Here is a 22,429-nt window from a genome sequence, read left to right on the forward strand (position 1 = left end):
TTGAGAGTGAAAACAAACCATTGGTGTCCAAGCAAGAGGGGCCAATAACATTGCTTTTTGGGCTGTAATTTGTGGAGTAAACCAATCGCAGTTGACGTGAAAGCGGAAACCAATTAATCGCATGTGTGCGGTACAGCTGTGATTTCGTACGTCAATGAAATTTGCCGCTAGCAACCAAAGTCACTTTATCTAGTGAAGCAGTGTCACATCAAAAAGTCCAACGATGTTCATATTAGTGCCATGCGATTTATATACATCATCTATGCCATGATGACAATGTCCCTCTTATGTAATTCAAAGTGGAAGTCTATTCGGTAAGTTTTGTTCTATAAATCATCCGTTGGGTCAGCCTCCCGGTTGGGTTTTGTCCTGTCGAAGTTTAAAATTCCGTCTAAAGACCGAGTTATAGTCGGTCGCACGATGGTCGGGCGTCGAAAATCTTGACGCGCAATCATAAAAAGACACGGTTTTTAGGCCTCAGTCTTAGGATTGCGCGCAAGACTTTCGTCGTGCGACCATCGCGCGACCGACAATAAACCGGCCTTAAGGTTGGCCGCCGCTGACGGTGCACATGGAATTCTATCTGCCGGATATTCGATCCCACATAATGTGAAATTAACATGGGCTCTGAAGGAGGAGGATTCAAAGAGGGCAGTATCAGAAGAAGTTTGTACACAGTTTGCCATAAAAAAATTAATGTTTGGGGACAGAGTCTCCAGCCAATAAACCGGCCCATCTTACTACGAGCATGGTGGTAGAAACACTACGAGTGACCGTCCAGCTCTATGCTCTGTATGTACGAGTCGAGTAGCGGACAAACTCACGATGGACCTCTACGTACATCTACTTCAGCTATTGTCAAAGCCTGTTCAGCACTAGAACACTGACAAGGGTGCGGCTGCCCTTTGCCCAGCACTAGAACACTGACAAGGGTGCGGCTGCCCTTTGCCCAACTACTACACTAGGGAGTTCTATCTCTTGGATTTCAAGTCTATGGTCATGGCCATTAGAAAAGGCGCTAAAGAAAGTTGCTATGTTATGCTCAGCCAATCAGAATGAGAGTAGAAAGGTGAAACTTATTTGTTGTAAGCGCGCTTCGTTCTATATATTGGTATGGTAGTTTTCTCTTTTTTCGTATTTATTTCACCTTTTTTCGTTCTACAAAATATCTGTGACCCTTAGGCCTAATGGTCGCAGTTAACAATTTGTTCTATATATTTTATATTTCGTTCAATATGTTTTTGTTTTGTCCTTTATATTTGTGTTTTGTTCAGTTTATTTTTGCTTGTTGAGTTCTACTATTTTGCGTTTCGTTCTATTCTTGTAGTTTTGTTCTTATTTCTATATAATTTTTGTTTTGTAATAATAATAAAAAGTCACAAACGGCGACCCATATTCCACTGGTTTTAATATATAATGATTATATTTTGGTTTTCGTAATTTAGTCATAAACGGCGCCCGTAATACTTTGATTTCGTATTAAAATTTTAAGCGGCACGCCATAGTCGCCGGCTGCGCGGCGCGCTAATACTGTCGTCGGGTGTCGGTGAGGGCGCTATATTATGAGCACTTCATCACTTCCCGTCGTTTTATCCTCACGCTCACAATCAGCAGTCTTTCCTCTTATCTTCATGTGTTTTTCGTAGGTTCTCATTGTTGCTACATGACTGAATTTATCATGATTGGAATGAGTACTTGTATTTCAATACCTAACAATCATTAGATAATGGCAACTGCATCGAAGAAGGAGGGCATTTCGGATGTGTTTATTGAAGACATTCGTTCATGTTGGAAGGTTCCAGCCATCGCACACTTCTGTTCGTTGTTCAGGAGCACATTTTCACTTCCTGATTTTGAGATCGAGGTAAAAATAAATCGGTTTATTTACGTAACTTTTAGATAACATTTTAGTTCATAATAAATACAACAAGGATTTGCTTGTTGTTTTAGTTTGTTAAATTTATCAATTTGAGTATTGATACTGAACTGATGCCATGGCATCAGTGATGGGCCCCCCCCCCCCCTTTTTATTTTTACCGTTTGCCCTGACCTGACTGGATGGGACGCCGGTGCTCTGTCTGCTGGTTGTTTGTACTGTAGTGTAAAAATTATGCATGCGGTGTACACTGTATGCACTGTTCTGTTAAAATCTTTTAAATTAACACAATCACAACCACAATGCAAATACAATTTAAACTGATCTTTTGTTTGTTCATGTATTTTTTTAACACTTTTTATATCCTGCCACCAGTACCATTTTTGTTGGTATAAAATAAAATTATTAAATATAATTTACTAAAAAAATGATATTTCCATTTTCTTTTGTTAAAAATAAGTGGAAAATATGGTGGCAGAAGAATACTGAACGACATTTTCAATATTTATTTGTAGGCCTAATTGTGTTTGTAGTTTTACCTGTTTAAGAAGCTGATTTTTTGTCACTTTTGATGGGACCACTTATTTTTATTTAGTGGTAGACCCACTCAACTTTCTGACGCTTGTATCCCCCGTTATATCAACACGCAGTTACCTAGAGTTGCGATAACGTAACCCTCCTGATGGCGGAGCCGGAGGGTTGCGAGCCAAATTTGAATTGTACAGGGCGAAATGGTCAAACACGATTTGCTCCATTTTTACCACTTTTCGAAAATCATGACCCAAATTCTAGGAACACAAACTTAATCCTCAATGTCAAATCCAAATTCTAGGAACACGAACTTAAATCCTCAATGTCTAATGAATAACATCCTAAACACCATTGAGAAAATATTTTGGAAAAAAAAGACAAAAACTTACCAGATACCGGAGCGAAACAGTCACAAATGTCCCAGGGTTGATATGTCGCATCGCTCTTTTATGACTTCCCGTTATAGTGTCAACGCTTTATTTTTGGGTCACCAAGTGCTGAACCGCAGGTACCAGCCTATTGGATTAACGAACTGCCGAACCGCAGCCGAGTTGGACTAAACCATCCTGTAAAAGAGTTGGTTTATTATATAAGGCATTGCGGCAGTGGATGTGCGCTGTCCGTTTACAATGCCCACTGTTTCACTCATATAGCACGCACGCACTGCCTTGTAACACTCCTTTTACAGAATGGTTTAGTCCAACTCGGCCAAGGCTCGGCAGTTCGTCAATCCAATAGGCTTGCGGTTCAGCGCTTGGTGACCCAAAAATAAACGTTGAACTTTATTGCAACTAGCAGTTACCATCCACTGAAATACCATCTCTTTTCACCCCACACCAACAGCTACAAAAATTTGTTTTCCCAAAAATGAGTAGGGGGCCTACAACGCTGACAGTGACACTAATCATTATACTAGAAAACAAAGCGCATTCACACATGGTAATCATGTGCCATTTGACAATATGACTGAGCATGTGTACAAATGCGTGAAATAAGAATGTACATGTAGCAACTCTGATCAAGCCCTGATCCTCCTCTTTTTGGAAAATGATCAACTGGTAATTTATTTACGTACTTGGCCTTAAAGACACTGGACACCTTTGGTAATTGTCAAAGATCAGTCTTCTCACTTGGTGTATCTCAATATATGCATAAAATAACCAACCTGTGAAAATTTGAGCTCAATCGGTCATTGAAGTTTCGAGATAATAATGACAGGAAAAACACCCTTGTCACACGAAGTTGTGTGCTTTCAGATGCTTGATTTCGAGACCTCAAATTCTAACTCTGAGGTCTCGAAATCAAATTCGTTGAAAATTACTTCTTTCTAAACTCTAAACTAAGCTACTTCAGAGGGAGCTGTTTCTCACAATGTTTTAATACCATCAACAGCTCCCCATTACTCATTACCAAGTAAGGTTTTATGATTATAATTATTTTTATTAGTTTCCAATTGTGTCCACTGCCTTTAACTTCTAGGGTAACTACCAAAAGTTATCTTGGCTCTTAATAATGCCACAAATCAACTATCAAGGAATTTGATTTTGAAAAACTTTTGTTTGACTTTCTCTAATCCAGGAGTTGGAAGAAGCATTATTTCTGGATGCAGGAGTTGAACAGAGTGATTTCATTATCAATCTTGTTGTGCAACTACTATGTGGAATACATGGACGCAAGGATATTTCGTAAGTTTGAACACCAGCGTATTTGAACCAACATACATCTACACACTAATACTCATAGTCATAGAAATGTATTCATGATATTAGTGCAGTGAACTCACATTAAATTTTTTGTAATGTATGATTTACCAGTGTTGTAGCCACGATGGGAGGTGCTGAGCTGGCCTGCCGAAAACTTAAAATTTTTGCCCAGCACTCCGAGGAAAATACACTGTGTTGCCCAGCACAGATTTCCACTAGAATAATAACAATATTGTCCACTGTGCATTGATCCAAGACACAGCACCTAATGATCAGGGGGTATATAATATCACAAAGATGGAACACACTCAAAAGACCATAACACATTATAACACACCTCTTGCTTGTTCTGTATTCTGGTTGGCTGAAACAGTCACGTCGGATGTACTGATACAGTGATCGCGCGCGTGTTGTGTGGGAACTAGTTCCCGAGCGGGCACTAGTCTTTGAAAATAGTGCCCGGTTACAGCGCCCTCTCTTGACTTGAACCGTGAACACCAACTACAAAACTTCCTTTCTTTTCCAGATTTCTGTTCTTATTTCACATTCATAAATACCTCAGACAGTTTCGCTATTCCTATTGGTGGAGAGCGCGTCACGTGGGTGTGTATAAACCTTTGTTTATGACCGGTAAAAAGTGTTAATTCATGGGCGTGACACGCGAACTTGCACCTGTTCTTATAGGACAGTTTCTTCATTCCTAACGGTCGAGAGCAACAGCTGAAACAGTTGTGCCACATCACGCGATACGCGCGACGCGCACAGCATTCCCTTATAAGGAGTTGTTAACCCGAGGGCGGCGGAGGGCTTCACCATTTCATAGCTGGAGGGGTGTTGTGTTGAAAGAAATCATTTAACAATTATAATTTTTGCTTTTATTTTACTTTTTGACCAAAAAGTTATGCTGTTTTTGACCGAGGCCTGGTTCTTGATAATTTACCTCGACTTCGTCTCGGTAAAATTATCAAGAACCAGGCCTCGTTGGGATTAAACAACTAGTTAAAAACACATACTGTATTGACTGGCATAATTCGGTCACTAATATACCTCTATTCCCCCTCAGGCCTGGAATTGACCAGAAGAGGGGCCTATAGGTCGCTCTTTTGGTCAGTCAAAGAACTTTGGGGGAATAGATGGTACACTAGTTCCCTTATTGCCAATCAATACACTGTGTGTGTATAATATTGCATGGCCCCATATCACAAACCGTTTGGAACCCTGGCATCTTGCCTGAAGCATGCACTTCAGCAATGGCCTCATAAACATGAACACTTTTGTTGATCTGCTTGGTGGACTTCAACCTTGCCAGCTCTGAACCAACATACATACTGTTACTCATTAGAAATGTTTTCATGTTATTGCAGTAAACTCACTAGCCCTGGCGGCCTTACACTTTCGTATTGTACTACAGTGACCTCCTGGACATCAGGGTACATTTCTGGGGCGGAAATTTTTTACAGCTTCATAACTCAAATCTTACCTGCAACAAGCCACTAATTTCAACAGATTCACACTCCATGGCAGCAAATGTTTTTCTCCGGTGGGTTTTGATCGTCATATATTCTTCACAAATCCGTAATTTTCATGAAATAATGCAGCTTCGAACGTTAAGAAATTAAAAAAAATGTTCGTACTCTCACAGTCTGCTGTGTGTACGCGAGACGCACGATGCACAAATATTGCGCGTTTACGCTGTGCAGTCAAGATAATGGTGACCAAGAATTCATGCGTCTTGCATCATGCGTCTTGCACGCGAATGTATACGGAAATTTTTAACGTTGGGAGCTGCATTATTTCACGAAATTGACGGATTTGTGAGGAATATATGAGGACCAAAACCCACCGCAGAAAAATGTATGCCGCCATAGAATGTGATTCTGTTGAAATTAGTGGCTTGTTGCAGGTAAGATTTGAGTTATGAAGCTTTGACAATTTTCCGCCCCAGAAACGGGCCTTAATAGTTAGGACTCTGTATCTGTGTACAGAGGAAGAGTCCTATATAGGGCTATAAACTCACTAACATTAAATTTTAACGTGTTACACATTTTTATAATATATGATAACACCCTTATTTTTGAGTAAAGTTTGATTTTTCCTTTATTGATATTAGGTCTGAGAACTACTTGAAATGGCTGCGTTGTGTAATGAAGAAACGCTGGGAGTTGGGAGAGAATCGAGTGAATCCATTAAACAGTGAAGATGTGACCTTCAAGGTGCTTCCGACTCTAACTAAAGTAGAGATATTACACGCATTGTGTGATTATAGACTAGATGCTAATGATGTCTCTGTGCTTAAGGTAATTCAAAACAAAACATTGTTTCAAAATATTGTTATTATTTGAACAAGTTAATTTTTTAGTTAAAGTGCACTTCCCACCTAATGGCAAACATAGTGTCCAGATGTATAGAAAGAACTCGTTTGATGTTTTCAGTCTTCGTTTAAAAACAAAATGAAGGAAAAGGATGAAAACTGTTAGTACCATTTGTGTTTACACGTGTGCAATGAAGGGCAGAAAAGAAACAACATGAAATGTAGTTAGTAGATTAAAGTTTTTCAAATTAGAAGAATATTGTCTACCAAACCCAACGACCAACATGTTAGTAATTTCTATCCACACTTTGTTAGACCCAATTGAAAGTATTTTGCTGAATCAGTGTGCTAAGCTGTTGTTAAATGTGTGTTGTACTTGGTGGACATGTGGTAATATGTGCTAAGCCGTTGTTATTTGTGTTTTGATAGGACTATGAAGGTGATAACCTACGTGTAGAACCACTAGGAACAGATCGATCAGGCGCTACATACTGGTACTTCTATGGAACTCGACTTTACAAAGAAGATCGTGAGCCTACACAGGAGGAAAGAGATGTCAAACGCAAACAAAAGTAGTCTTTGATTGTTACCTTTTTTCTTTATTTTTTTATTTTTACCCATACACCGATGTGTGTTAGCACTGTATACTCAGTACTTTCCCGAGTCCTGTGAAAAAATATCACAGTCATGTTACTCAGCTGGGATTCGACCCCACGACCCTTGCAATTCTAGAGTAGTGTCTTACCAACTAGACTACCGAGGTTGCCCGAGATTCGAACTGCCTCTAGCTACCGGGCAACCTCAGTAGTCTAGTTGGTAAGACACTGCTCTAGAATTGCAAGGGTCGTGGGTTCGAATCCTACCCGAGTAACATGCCTGTGATGTTTTTTTTCACAGAACTCGGGAAAGTACTGAGTATACAGTGCTAACACACATCGGTGTATGGGTAAAACAAAAAAATATTAATATTCTTTATCCCCGATGCAAATTTAACATCTATTAAATCTTTGATTGATTAATTTTCCCAGTTACTAGAGGCAGATAAATCATAATTATAGTCCATAATTACAGGCAGGTTACACCTTGGTAATTGTCAAAGACCAGTATCTCCACTTGGTATGTATCCCAATATACATAGTGTGCATAAAATAACAAACCTGTGCAAATTTGGGATAAATTGGTCACCGAAAAAAAATTAGAAGGAAAAGACGCCTTTAGAATTGTGTGCTTTAAAAGCTGTATGAAAAAAAAGCTTCCTGCTTAAAAGCCTTTCCCAGATTCAGAGTTGTTGATAAAAAGAAACCTCTTTCGCTAAAACTAAATTACTTCAAAGGGTGTAATTTCTAATGATGCTTGATAATATCTTTACAAAGTAAGTTTCTGTGGTCATTGATTATTGGAGAAATTACGTCACCCGTATTACCATATTTTAACTTAATAAGTTATCACACAAGCGCAAGTGGAATACGAAAAAATATGGCGCTTCTGCGTCGGCCCCATTGGATATGGGATGCAGACGCACTATATTTTTTCATATTCCACAAGCGCACATGTTATAACAAATTTATCTTCCAGTCTCACGTGCAACGCGCAAAGTTCAAAATTTCAGAATGCTATTTCACGACGAGGCACGCACACAAAGTTTGGAATGTGATTTGGCACTGTCTGTATATGGAGCGTGACGCATTGACACTTACATTATGCACTGTGTAATTAAAAAAGAAGAAGTTTTATACTGAGGATCTGATTAGCGCTTACTGGAAGATAAAAGTTATTGTTCAACAACAAACGGTAAACTTTACTTGAAAAACTAGTACACTATTATTATTATTTTTTTAAAGGCTAAAAGAAAAACGAAAAAGGAGAAGGGAACGTTTAAGGGCCGTGAAGAAAATGAAAGACATGCGCAAGAAACAGAAGCAGAAAGAACGAGGAAAGAAATGCAAGGGCAAGAAGAAGAAGAAGAAAGTATCTAAAACAAGGTAAAGTCTAGAAATGACTTGTCAAATGTACAAATAGCAGTAGGATTCTTTTTAAGGTTTCGGGTACTGTTTCAAAATGTCCACAGATTTACAGTAAACTTACACGGTTTGAAGCTTTCTACAATCATTATCATAAAAAGTACAAAGAACAGCTTGATCGTGTTGTAGGCTGATAGTGTTGTAGGCCAATTAGCTGTGATGTGTAGGTGCAGCGGAGGCTTCCACCCTGTCAAAAGGGTTCAGATGGCTAGTTTTGTGGATTTAAGAAGGTAGCGAGAGGCACATCAGGTCTCCGAAGAGCATGGCCGATCAAACAAAGACGACTTCTCAGCAGGGTTGTTGTGGCAGGTGCGAGCGTACAAGTTTTTGTTGTACCGTTTGTACAAATGCACTTACAATCTTCTTGTTTTTCTTGTGACTTGACAGTGATGAAGAGAGCAACAGTGAGTCAATCAACAACAAACAACAGCTTGACACTCAATCCAATAACAAGAAGAAGGGTCTCAAGAAAGAGCCAGTCAAAAGGACTGCTTCTAGTCCCGTTAAATCAAGAACCACTAACAAACTGTCAAAAGTTACTAAAAGTAAGAAACAAGTTGATACAGGGGTTCGTCAGGGTAAATCCAAAACAAATGATAAATCCAGCAATGAAACTAGGAGAAAAGAATCCCCCCAAAAGGCAGTCAGTAGAAAGAAAAAGGAAAGTAGTGTTAATATTCCCAAACAAAAGACGCAATCAAAGAAAAGGTGCCTGGAAGATGGTAAATCAAACGGGAAGGGTGTTATTAAGAGCAAGAATAAGACCGTAAAAGAAGCTAGTTCCACATCTACTAAGTCAGGGAATAAAGACAGCAAAGACAAAAGCCTGCAAAACAGTGCCTCCAAAACAAGGAAGCGTAAAGTGATTAAATCCAAAGCAATCATTAGTGAGAGTGATAAAAGTGACGATGAAGACCAACCATTAAAGAAAGTCGCAAAGAGCAAAACATCACATAAAGACATCAAGGCGACGTTAAACCAGCAAAAATCAAACAAAAAGGATTCCCAGTCTGCAAGTAAAACTGACCAGCGTAAGGGAACCCACACTAAAGGCAAGAGCAACAACAATAAGTCAGAGGATGGACAGCAAGCAAATGCAAAGAAAGAACGAAAACAAAAGAAGCTTCCAGTGAGTGTCAGTACTCAAGAAGAAGTGAAACCGATGAGTAGTGAAGATGATATATCGTCTGTATTGAGTACCATAGAGTCAACTGATAGCGATAGTGAAGATGAGTTGGAGTCTCCACGATGGCATTTAGTCTGTCATTCTCAAGAGGATTGGCAACAACTTACAGACTTCTTCAAGAAAAGTAAACTCAAATGTGAGAAGGAATTATACAAGACTCTTGCCAATGACTTCCTGCCTGAAATACAAAGCTTGTTTGCAGCCAAGGTAAATAGTGTTGACTTTGAATAGTGTATCTGAATCTGAACAATAATGCATTGCATTTTAGGTCTTTTAGATGTGGTTATTGTTTGGGCCAAAGTAGAAAGGATCATTAGTCTTGGTGTCATATGCAGAGTTGTGGCCACGGTGGGCGGTGCTGGGCAGGCCAGGACTCACAATTTTTCCCAGCACTCTGAGCAAAATACATTGTGCTGCCCAGCGAAAAAATGTCACAGAGAAAGAACCAAGTCAAAAGGCCATTCAACTTATTATTGCATGGCCCCAAAACTTGAACAGTTTGGAAGCCTGGCATCGTGCCCGAATCATGCACTGCAGCATGAATAATGGCCCCATAATTAAACATGAATAATTTGGTTGAGACGCTTGTTGTCGTTGGACTTCAATTTTTATTTTTTATTGCCACTCACTAAAATTGTTCTAGCTACAGCCCTGGTCATATGCATGTTGGATCATTACAGTGGTTGACAGTTTTTGAAATGAATGTGATGCCTTGCAATGCAAATTATGTTCATGGACTGAGAAACCAAGCTTGCATTGCACACGACATTCTCAAGAAATTATAATCCTAGATATTTATGTGACGAAAATAAATATTAAAATTGGGTGAAACGCACATTGAAAGTTCACTGTATAACATGTATAACTTTTTTTTGTGTGAAACATCCTGTGCTGAATCGTATGTTATTATTGTTGCTGATTCATCCAAACCTCATTTTGAAAAAATTGCTGAGAAAAAAGGCACATTCACACGCATTTATATTGTGGTTGTTTATTGTTCATACATTGCTCCCTTAATGCAAGGATTATATTGATTTATTGTTTGATGCAGGAGAAAGCTCTTCGAAAGAAACTTCAAGAGTTGGAACCACGCAGAGCATCTTCACGTGTTGTCATCATGCAGCTCAAACGAGAAGAAGATGTAAGTCATCTATTCTTTGGTTTCTCAAACTAATTACACTCCCCCCATGTAATCTATAACACTCATATTATGTTACTCATGTCCTTAGGAACAGATTGGAGAAATTTGTACAAACTGATTTGGACAGCTGTTAAGGCCAGGTCACACAGGTTTCGAGAACGAGAATAAAAAACGTCACAATGCATGTCCTGTTAAAGGCAGTGGACACTGTTGGTAATCACTGTTAACAATCAATAAAGAGCTGATAGTATCAAACATTGTGAGAAGCGGCTCACTCTGAAGTAACATAGTTTTTGAGAAAGAAGTAATTTTCCACTAAAATATTTGAACTTCATTTCGAGACCTCAGAATTTGATATTGAAGTCTCGAAATTAAGCATCTGAAAGCACACAACTTCGTGTGACAAGGGTGTTTAAAGCCAGTGGACACTATTGGTAATTGTCAAAGACCAGTCTTCTCACTTGGTGTATCTCAACATATGCATAACATTAAAAACCTGTGAAAATTTTAGCTTGATTGGTCGTCAGAGTTGCGAGATAACTATGAAAGAAAAAAAACACCCTTGTCACACGAAGTTGTGTGCTTTCAGATGCTTGATTTCGGGACCACAAATTCTAAACTTGAGGTCTCGAAATCAAATTCGTGGAAAATTACTTCTTTCTCGAAAACTACTCCACTTCAGAGGGAGCCGTTCCTCACAATGTTTTATACTACCAACCTCTCCCCATTACTTGTTACCAAGTAAGGTTTTATGCTAATAATTATTTTGAGTAATATCAATTCGCAAGTTCGACCACTAATTGAGTTCAAATTTGTACAGGTTTGTTATTTTGTGCATATGTTGAGATACACCAAGTGAGAAGACTGATCTTTGACAATTACCAAAGGTGTCCAGTGTCTTTAAGAGCATATTGAGGTTGTTGTGCTAATGGATTGGCCAACTACTACACTAGATGATTAAGTGTTCTTTGCTTATTTTTTACAGGAGAGAATGAAGTCCATTGAAGAGGCAGAACAAACTTCCATGAGGCTACAAGCTGAAGAAGATAAACGAGAAAAGATGAAACTGCGCAACAAACTTCAAGAACAGTCTACAAACTCAGGTAGGTATCTACAGTTACACACTGTATTGTATTAAACATAATTGGGGTTGAACAAAGAACTGACCAAGGTAGGATTTGAACCATAGACCTCTGGATTAACGTGCCGGTGCTCTTCCAACTGAGCTTTGAAGCCCTATGTTGGCGGTCTCCCTATTTTGTCAATATCTTTGTTCCGGGTGCCAGTCAGAAGCCATACAACCCTTAGCTGACATGTAAATAACGATACAACCTGGGAAGCGGCAGCCAGGGGATCACCTCAAGGGGATTTTTGTTTCAGATATCAATATAAACCACAGGGGAAATTGACTGGGTAAATTTTAAAATGATTTTTGGGTTTGAACAAAGTATTGAAAATAAAAGGACATACATTTAGGGGTTTCCCTTGACTTATTTGTTCAATTGGCCGCCGGGCGAGTTAACCGGAATTCACGTTAGCCCGCTGTTTTCTTTTACTAGCCGCATGTATTGATATACATAACTAAGAAACGTAAAAAAAAAAAGGGGGGAGGGGGGGAGTCAAGTCCTTAGAATTGCATTTTTGGTTGATTTTTATCTCTCAATTTATGCCCTAAATTATCCCTTTTCCATCAACAACCGTTTTAATGAATTTGTGGTTTGAGGATCAGTTGTTTTGGACATGTTTTGAACTCAGTTTGCAACAAAATCTTTACAGTGAATCAACAATCGGTCATTGATGAATAATTCAATGAACTTTGCCCCGCAACGCCCTCTGTCGACAAAAGTTGTCCATGTTATTAGAATTCCTCCAAGACAGTGCATTGTGCACAATCTGCAGGCGTAATGCACAACGTGCAGCAATTCTTTACTCTGTTCCTGAATATGTACTGCATTGAAGTCAAGTCAAGAAGATCGTGAATATTGAATTTCCAACAGCCGTCAAACGCCAATCACAGCGTGCGGATTGTTGGTCAGAATTTTTATTTAAAAAGCTTTAGTAAAAGTTTTCTGTGTGATTTTGCCACTGTACCCAGTGTCCAGTGCCTTTAAGGTGTCCTTTGTTCTACACATCATTGTAAGTTTTTAATTTCCGTTTATGTTTCTAGCGAGTTGTCCTGATAAACCACAGACTAAGAAGTGTAAAGGAAAAGCCAAGAAGACAAAGAAAATGTCTGACAGTATTGATGTGAAACTACAGCAAGGTAAGGACAACTTGTGTTTAGCTGCTGTAATTTGTCACTTGTTTTTTGTATCTGGTCAATCTATAATAACTGTTGTTTTGTGAACTGGATGGACAAACCAGACTACTTTATCAATTTCTGCTAAGCTGCAACCCAGTGCATTTTAAGCAGCTTTGATCTTGATGTGCACACCATGCATGCATTCACTGCTGAATCTGAAAACAGCAAAACATATTTATTCCATTTTGTATGAAAATTTCTTAAGGGTTAATTTCCGCTGTGCAACTTTTGGTCAGGAAGTTTAAAGGAACACGTTGCCTCGGATCGGTCGAGTTGGTCTTTGAAAAGCAATGAAACCGTTTGTTATGAAATGCAAATGGTTAGATAGATAATTTAAAAGTAGAATATAATGATCTACACAAGCATGCCTCGAAATTCCACGGTCGGCCATTTTGTGGAGACTCTATAAAATGGCCGATCGTGTTAGTTGTGTGAATCATTATAATCTACTTTTAAAATATCTATCTCTCCATATGCATTTCATGGCAACGGTTTCAAATGCTTTTCAAAGACCAACTCGTTCGATCCAATGCAACGTGTTTCTTTAAGTAACACACATGTGCCCAATTTCATAAAGTTGCTTGTACAGAAGGTAGCTAAGGAGAACAAAATCCTGCTTACCAGAATTAGGTTATCAACCAAAATACCATGTCAAATGTACCATCGGTGATCTTGGACATAACAATAATAAGAATAATACATGTTTCTAAGTCTATATAGCGCGCGTATCTACCAAACAAGGTACTCAGGTGCTGAGTATATATACAAACTTTCAGAAAGATCGGTTCTTGAAGTGATGAATTCCAAACCCAATTATTTAGCACCTTATAAGGGTTTACAAGGTGCTACGGCGCATACAGCAGCCACATGGCATTCAACTGTTTTATAACCTACTACATTTATATTTATATTACCAAGTGGGCTTAGTGGGTAGAGTGTAACAATATGTGACTCGCTACGTGAAAATGAGTCAGATGTTGACAATTTCAAGGATTGAGTTATATGCATGGCTGGAAAGAACACACCAACAGCAGTAATTTGGTATATGTCTTAGCGTGATTTATTTTTTTATTTTTTTTCCCACATTAAACTGTCCATTACTTAATAATGCATTGGGCGACATCTGACTCATTTTCACGTAACGGGTCACATATGAAGGTTACTAACATTTCTTGATGATGTTTTTAGTGTTTGATGCAGTCAACGGTCATGAGGATTCCTGGCCCTTCAGTGATCCAGTCGATGAGGCATATGCTCCTGCTTATTATCAGATCATCATCAAACCAATGTGTCTAACTCTCATTCAGAAGAAACTCAACAAGAAAGACTACAAGACAAAAGAGGAGGTTTGTTCAAGAATAGTCATGATAGATGTGTGTTAGCACTGTATACCTATTACTTTCCCAAGCCCTGTGAAAAAATATCACAAGCATATTACTCGGGTGAGATTCAAACCCATGACCCTTGTAATTCTAGAGCAGTGTCTTACCAACTAGACTACCGAGATTGCCCGGTAGCTCGAGGTAGTTGAATCCAATGTTTTGGCAGCGGGTACCGCGCAACGATAATAAGAGAAGTTAAATTTGCTTTAGGGATAAAGAACATAAATTTTAGGTTTTTACCCATACATCGAAGTGTGTAAGCACTGTATACTCAGTACTTTCCCCCGAGTCATGTGAATAAATATCACAGGCACAAGCATAGTCAAATATTTTATGCAAATAGGTAAAAGGTTTGCGCGTAATTGGAAAGAAAGTGTATAGAGAATATATGAACCAAAGATGTAACAAAGTCTTGGTACCTGTTATCCTGAAAAGATTGAAATATTGAGTCAAGTATAGTTACTCAAAGTTTGCTTTGCTTGTTTGCTGGCTGCATGTATATTACCTTACAATGTGGTAATTGTAATACTGCTAGTGATGAGAAGGGGCTGCACTTAAAGACAATTAAAACTAACCTTGTGCTAAATTAGCAGCGACATGTAGTCAATAATACATTGACTAAAATAGTTGTCCTCAGATTACCACGGCTTGAAGCACCCAATGTATATCACAACTTTCTGCTTACAGAGTTTCCATAAGTCTTAGTCTCTGCTTACCAAAGGAAAAGGCACACTAACCTACACGTACCAAAAGTTCTTTTGAGTCAATGAGTTAAGTAATAAACATGTAATCCATTCAGAGCACACACTTGCTGTCAAATCTTCCTTAACATTTATGAAATACCCTTTTGCTATTTGTTCTGCTATAAAGCAATTTGCGTGCTGGTAAACAATTTTTTTGATGTGTTTCCTGAATTTAAAAGCAGTTCAAAAATAACCTTTGTTTGGGTTAGGGTTAGGGTTAAGGTTAGGTTTAAATAAATTGAAGTCATGGGAACATTGGATTGCGTCCATTGTACAATATTTGATATTTACTCTCCTAGCTGTAAATAATATTACATCAAACTGTATTGAAACTGATCTACAGTACATCATCCTCATATCTGCATTCTGCATATTGTTTTATTTTTGTGACAGTTTGAACGAGATATGAACCAGCTGTTTACAAACTGCTTGGAATATAATGGCCCTGGAAACGGTAATTATTCTCCTGCATTATGTATCATGTAGAGTATCATGTATAACTATACCTCATAATCTCATAATTTAAGGTCTGACAAGTAAAGCTTTCACCCTGGTCTTAAAATGTTGTCTTCATGCAACATGAAGACACTAGAGTAACTATTGCTGACTCGTGTCATTGTAATGTCTGCTGTGTCTGTGCGTGCAATTCAACAAGTGTTGAATTACATGCAATAAAAAACTGACATGGTTTTCTCTTACAATTTTTTTCACTCGCCTGATGGACAATCAGCCACAATTTTGGGTCCCCTGCAAGTTGGAAGTATTGGCAACACAATATGTACATGTACCTCAGGCATGCAACTCTTCCTTGTTTCCACGGAATTCCGCGTAAATAAAACAAATTATAAGTGAAAAAAAAAAAAAAGACGCCTAATATATGCCTGGAAACAACTACAGTAATGTAAAATAAGCCTAGTATATGCTAACAATGCACCTTAGAGCATAATAAACCTCAACATTTTCTAGGGTACCATTGTGGGTCTCGTGTCCCGTGGCTTTCCGGCTGCCTCGAACCTCACCTGGGTTGTGCCTTTTAAGATTTTCCTCTTTTTTTTCAACGGGCAGTTGCATGCCTGGTACCTGTTTTAGCCTCTTTTACTGAACATTCACTTTATTACAAAATACAATACATAACAAAGTTTAAGCTAATTATGATGACAAGTTTGACAGGTTAGTATATTAATTGATTGATATATTTCTTGATCTAGAATACACTCTGATGGCTGAGAATCTGAAATCTTGTTTGGAGTACAACCTGGAGCAGGTATTTCTGAAACAAGAAGTTGACAATGAAGATGAAGACAGTGAGGATGAAACTCCAACATTAGAGCAATATCATCGCCCACCACAACGACAATCAGCAAGAAATGCAAACACAAGATTAGAAGAACTAGAGGATAGGGTGTACGCTAGACTGAGGGGACTAAGCGGAAGTGAATCCAGTATCTTAGAAAGTAACAATAGTTCAGAAATGATGAGTGATGAAGAGGAGGGTTTGCAGCCTGACACTAAGGAGATAAAGAGTAGTGATGACCAAGAGGAAATACTTAAAGATGAACCCAAAGAAGAAGCATCTGACCATCCAGACATTGACTCGAAGACTTCATCTCCTCTTAGTATCTCTGATCATCATTCATTTGATAGTAATGACAACAAAGCATATGAGGCATGTTCATCCAAATCAGAGGATGGTAATAGTGATAATGACATGGATGAACACACTTCAGATGGAGAGAGTGCCACACCTAACCAACTGTCTACTTCAAGACTAGGTCAACACAGAGATATATGGGCTTGCAAACCAGTGGGTGTTATAGCATTCGCTCCTGGAGTCCCAACACAGGATGTATTGCAACCAGTGGACACTGAAGACACAAAGAAAGATCTAACACCTTCATCTAGGACACAAGAACCAGTAGATAGTCACACACAGGGTTCAGGCAGTAGTGCAACTGAAGTAGAAAGGAAAGAGACACCTGGACAGTACTTGAACACACAATCACAAGGACCGAGTGCCATTTCTAAGGTCAATCGTGTCAAACCCATTCAGAATGTCAGTCCCTATGTACCTGATACTCAGTCTGTAAAAACTAAACAACTATTGACACCTCCATCACGTGATCAATATCAACGAACTCAACCAATGGCTCAGGGTGTACAACCAATGATAGATTTAAGTTTAAATCGTCCAGATGTTTTAAACCCACTGACGCCAGCTATGAATGAGACTCCAAAACATAGTGATATGTCTTTTCATCAGCAAAACACTGTTTCAGTAAACAGTGGTTTGAATCATGTTCTACCTCAGGGAAATCTGTATGGACCTTCCAGTCTTAATCAAGATTCAGATGATAAGCATTCCAAGCAATTCAGTTACTCAGGAAGTAGTATTAAGTCTAAGAGAAGCCAGCCCATGAGTGCACCTGAGCTGCCTGCACCACTCACAGTGTTGCCAGACAGACATGTCAAACATGAGCCTTCAATACGTGTTCCAGCAGTACAACCTTTATTGCCTTCCTCAAACTACACAATGCAAGCTACTCATCATGAACAAGTTGCCAATATAAGAAGCAATGCCTTTCAACAGTCGAGTGTTATTGCAGAATACAAGCCTAACAATGCAGCAGAACCTATGTGCCATGATCCATCTCAGAAGCTTTGGCATCCATTGGGCAGCGAAGATAAAATGACCTCCGCTACTTATGATAAGACACATCAGTCAAGTCCTCATACACTACCTAAATCTAATCCGCTATATTCCCATCAAATGAAGCTAGCACCATCAGCTCCTAATCAACCGTTACACTCCTCATTAAGTGGCAATATACTGGAGTCTCTTCTTCATAAACAGTCACATGCATCAGGATACCAACATTCAGGAGACATCACCAACCATCCTAAATTACCAAGTACTTCTCCAATGTATATGGAAAACAAAAGTAGGGATAATATGGCCAGTCAGGAGCAACAGTTTACTTCTAAACATCCGATGCAACCTAAACTTGTCCCCCATGATAATGTTGGGTACCATGGGTCCCATGGTTCCCATGGTCAGAGTCAGCCACTCAAACAGCAGACTGACTATGGGTCTTCTCACTCATTTGCATATAGTAAACAGAATTTGCCATCTCAAACAAATTGTGTCAAAACATATATGACTACAGCTAATACCCAGTCTCAGCCAGGTAATGTGAAGTTATATCATAATCCAATAAATGTGGCGACAACTAATCCTTCACAATCCATAGCAAGACAGCCAGATAAATCATTGCGGGAGGTTGCTAAGCAACAAAAAGTAGCATCTTCTCCATTGTACCCTCATACATCCTCTGTGCAGTCTGTACCAGTCAATCAGACCGGGTATGATAATGTTGGAGCTTACTTGGGCAAGCCTAGAACTGCAGATACAATGTTACCTTCCAGGACTAACTCTCTATCCATGCTTTCAAATGAGCCAAGAAACATGAAAGAATACATGGATCTTGAAAGAGCGAACCAAGCTCAGAGTATGACAGAACTGAATAAAGGTTATCTACCAGCCGGTTTCAATCAAGGCCATACCTCCTCCTTGTACACTGATCATCTACGTATGCATGCAAGCCAAGCAGCTGCTGCTTCTTATGGTTATCCAGCAGCCTCTCGATTGATGTTACCAAGTAGGCAAATGACTTCCAATCAATCCAGCTCTGCATTCACTCCTCATGATCCCTACTCAAGGCAGTCTGCATTTAGAATGCAGATGCAGATGCAGAGGCCTAGTCGCCCTTTCTATCCACAGTATATGCAGGAGGCAGATCAGCTAGCTAGACAGCAGTATCAGCAACACATGCATGAGAGAGCTGCCGGATTGGGTGCTGGAGCACTGTATCAAACACCACCACCACCAACTCGTACTCATCCGGATATGGCTTTTTATGCACAGGTATGTAATAATGCACTGCATGGTGATATTAGACTTCCTCCAAAAACAAACACAACTCTCCTTTCAGGTTTTGTGACTAAATGCCACAGCCCAAGCATTTGATCCTTCATGGATAAAATGTATTAATGCCAAGTCACACTTCAGTGATAACGAAAACAATAGCGATCATGACGCAAAGAGAACGCATTGTATTGGTTGAATTAGCGTGTCAGATTCTGCATGGAGCAATTCAACCAATAGAATGCATTCCCTTTGCGTCATGAGCGTCATCGTTTTCATTATTGCTGCAGTGTGACTGGCCCTTTATTCTCAAGTTGTGAACAATAGGGGTGTTGTACTATTGTTATGTGATTGTTCTGAATCCCCATTAGCTATTACTATTGTTATCTTATGATTATTCTCCTATGTCTATGTAACCAGTTATCAGCATGGTGTATGACCTGATATCATATTGCAGGCTGGCATCTTCAAAACCACAATGAATGATGTCCCATAAGCCTGTTTGAGTTATGGTGCACGCATCACTGCTGCACTAGTTGGTTTGGGTTAATTTGTCTGTATACATGTACACTCAAATCAAACAGTGCACTCTCATATATAGTGTCCACCATACCTCATAAAGGCTATCAATGTATGGTTAAACATTATAGTTTGGGTTCAATTTGGACCAACTTTCTGATAGCACAGCTTCTGGAAGTAACCTGTTTGTTCATTGGTTTAGCATAGAAAACACATGTTGACTGGCAATGAGGTAACTATTGTACGTCTATTACCCTGAAAATAGGTGCCTCTTGTGGTCATTCACAAAATGTGAAATAAGAACAGAAATCTGGAAAAGAATGGAAGTTTTGTACTTGCTGTTCACAGTTGAAGCCAAGAGTGGGCGCTGTAACCGGGCACTATTTTCAAAGACTAGTGCCCGCTCGGGAACTAGAGCGAACTAGTTCCCGCAAAACACGAGCGCGCGATCACTAACCTGTATTAGTTCATCCCACGTGACTGTGTTTCAGCCAACCAAATTACAGAAAAAGGTGTGTTATAATTCAATTCAATTCAATTCAAAAACGAGGGCGCTATCACTATCAGAAGATGTTTTTTTTTATTGCAGTGCCTGTTTTTAATTAATTTGGATCTAAAATGTTGTTTTGGTGTTTGTTTTGACAGCATGGTATTGGGAATGCAGTATTAAGCAGTCAACCATCTAGTAGTGTTGGAGCACCATTACCCCATGATCCAGCTCTTCTTTCTCGCTCGTCTCATATGTCAGGATATAAGTGAGCATTTCTACAAAGTCATATTGATTTGCCATTGGGATTTTGTATGCACTGTCTGCATCATAGACGGCCTACTATTTCATTTTAAGTAGAATTAGGGTTTGTTTATTCTGTCTAATAATTTCCAGGTGCACTTTGACAGTTTCCCTTAAAATGAGTCTTTTTAAGTACAAAGAGTTTGAAGGTGCTGTGAGGTTTTTTACATTTGATATTGGAGGACTACATGTAAATTTAATGTAGTAGACTTTTAGTTCATATATACATATTTTTGAGGTCATCAACACATCCTCCAAGTTTTAAAATGTTTATGGGAAATAGTGCACTCTCATTCATGTGCTTTGACCCTTTTGAAAAACTTGCTACAAATACAAATATTGTATGAAAAGAAACATTTTCACTTCAGTAAACACACAGTGTCATTGCTAAATTACACAGCATCATTGCTCAGCTGCACAGTGCCAGTGTTCAACGAAACAGTGACATTGACTAACGGTCAATAGTAGAGTGTCATTGCCCGGAGACTTCTATTATACCTGTAACTCATAACTGCTTGAACCATGAATTTTGAATTTTGATTGTCATTTATAATTTAAATTAAAAGAATGTTCACTTCTCAACGGAAAGCTTCCAGGTATGATACTTTAATCACATAATTATTTTTATCTTCATCGAATACATTTATTTGTATTTTGCCATGTATCGTTTGAATTAATAGTACTAGTAAATTTTAATTGTAAATGTCTAGATAGCATTACATTATTTCAGTAGAAGTTAAAGGCAGTGGACACTATTGGTAATTACTCAAAATGATTATCAGCATAAAACCTCATTTGGTAACGAGTAATGGGGAGAGGTTGATAGTATAAAACATTGTGAGAAACAGCTCCCTCTGAAGTGACGTATTTTTCGAGAAAGAAAAGATTTTCCACGAATATGATTTCGAGACCTCAAGTTTAGAATTTGAGGTCCCGAAATCAAGCATCTGAACGCACACAACTTGGTGTGACAAGGGTGTTTTTTCCTTTCATAGTTATCTCGCATCTCCGACGACCACTCAAGCTCAAATTTTCACAGGTTTGTTATTTTATGCATATGTTGAGATACACCAAGTGAGAAGACTGGTCTTTGACAATTGCCATAGTGTCCACTGTCTTTAAAGCAGAGTTTGTGTCCATGTGATTGTTTAGAGACCACTAGTTTATTAGATCAGTATTGAATGACTTTTACAGTATTTGGTTCATGTACATATCAATCCTCTTGATTCATTCGTGCTAGGAAGGAAACAATATTGTAACTGAAGTCCACCAAATGCATGTCAAGTTTGCAACGAACCTGTCAAAGGTGCAATGGTTTTGGATCAGTGGATATTCTCAAACTTTCATTGATCTCAAACGTTTAAACAGCCAATAAAGGATGATCTCAAATGTATAGATATAACAGTTTTCTAATAGCTGGAGTCCATAGGAAACATAAAATATAATGAGTCTCTTACCTCGGGTTAAAACATGGTAAAAATGGGTTTTTCTCCAGAACGCTCCAAGCCAAATTTCTGAAAAAGGTGGGGTCAAACAAACCCGCGCGACAAAGGAATCGTGACGTCAGTGGCGGCTATTTGATGTGGAAAATAGCGCCCTCAGTTTGCCAAAGCTGGAGAACTGTGTTCAAATCCAACTAGGGGAAAAACGTCACTGGCGTCAAGGGGTCATTATATGGATAAGCCGTTTTTGGCTCTCGGCTGAAAAAGGCGCGCAGCCGGGTGCATTTTTGACTCGAGTTATATTACTAAATGCTAATTTTGAGAGTAAAATGGTTATTCACCGGTATGTCTATTTGGCCATTAAAAGGTAATAGTTGAAATATTGAGATCATCCTTTATTGGCTGGTTAAAGTGTTGTTTTTTAATGGTTGTTTATCAAGATCTCGATCAGAGCGAAAGTCTTGACTTTAGATTTGTCAGTGTCCGGTTTATTATTAAGTCAATAAACATTGACAGATACATGTACATGTACACACTTGCACGTTTTTAGATGTGAAGCG

General features: G+C 38.9%; 1 protein-coding gene across 1 annotated transcript; it reads left to right on the forward strand.

Annotated features, from left to right (window-relative positions):
* Window positions 1–1,594: 1,594 nt before the first annotated feature.
* LOC117305241 lies at window positions 1,595–21,234 on the forward strand. Its single transcript, XM_033790070.1, has 13 exons — window positions 1,595–1,864; window positions 3,986–4,092; window positions 6,221–6,407; window positions 6,851–6,993; window positions 8,263–8,403; window positions 8,830–9,835; window positions 10,680–10,769; window positions 11,755–11,872; window positions 12,937–13,032; window positions 14,260–14,417; window positions 15,590–15,650; window positions 16,405–19,118; window positions 20,283–21,234. Exons 1-13 carry the CDS (start codon window positions 1,727–1,729, stop codon window positions 20,394–20,396), a joined length of 5,073 nt encoding a protein of 1,690 aa, XP_033645961.1. The 5' UTR covers window positions 1,595–1,726; the 3' UTR covers window positions 20,397–21,234.
* The last annotated feature ends 1,195 nt before the right edge of the window (window positions 21,235–22,429 follow it).

The sequence above is a fragment of the Asterias rubens genome, chromosome 22, assembly GCF_902459465.1.
Source record: "Asterias rubens chromosome 22, eAstRub1.3, whole genome shotgun sequence".
Classification (NCBI taxonomy): domain Eukaryota; kingdom Metazoa; phylum Echinodermata; class Asteroidea; order Forcipulatida; family Asteriidae; genus Asterias; species Asterias rubens.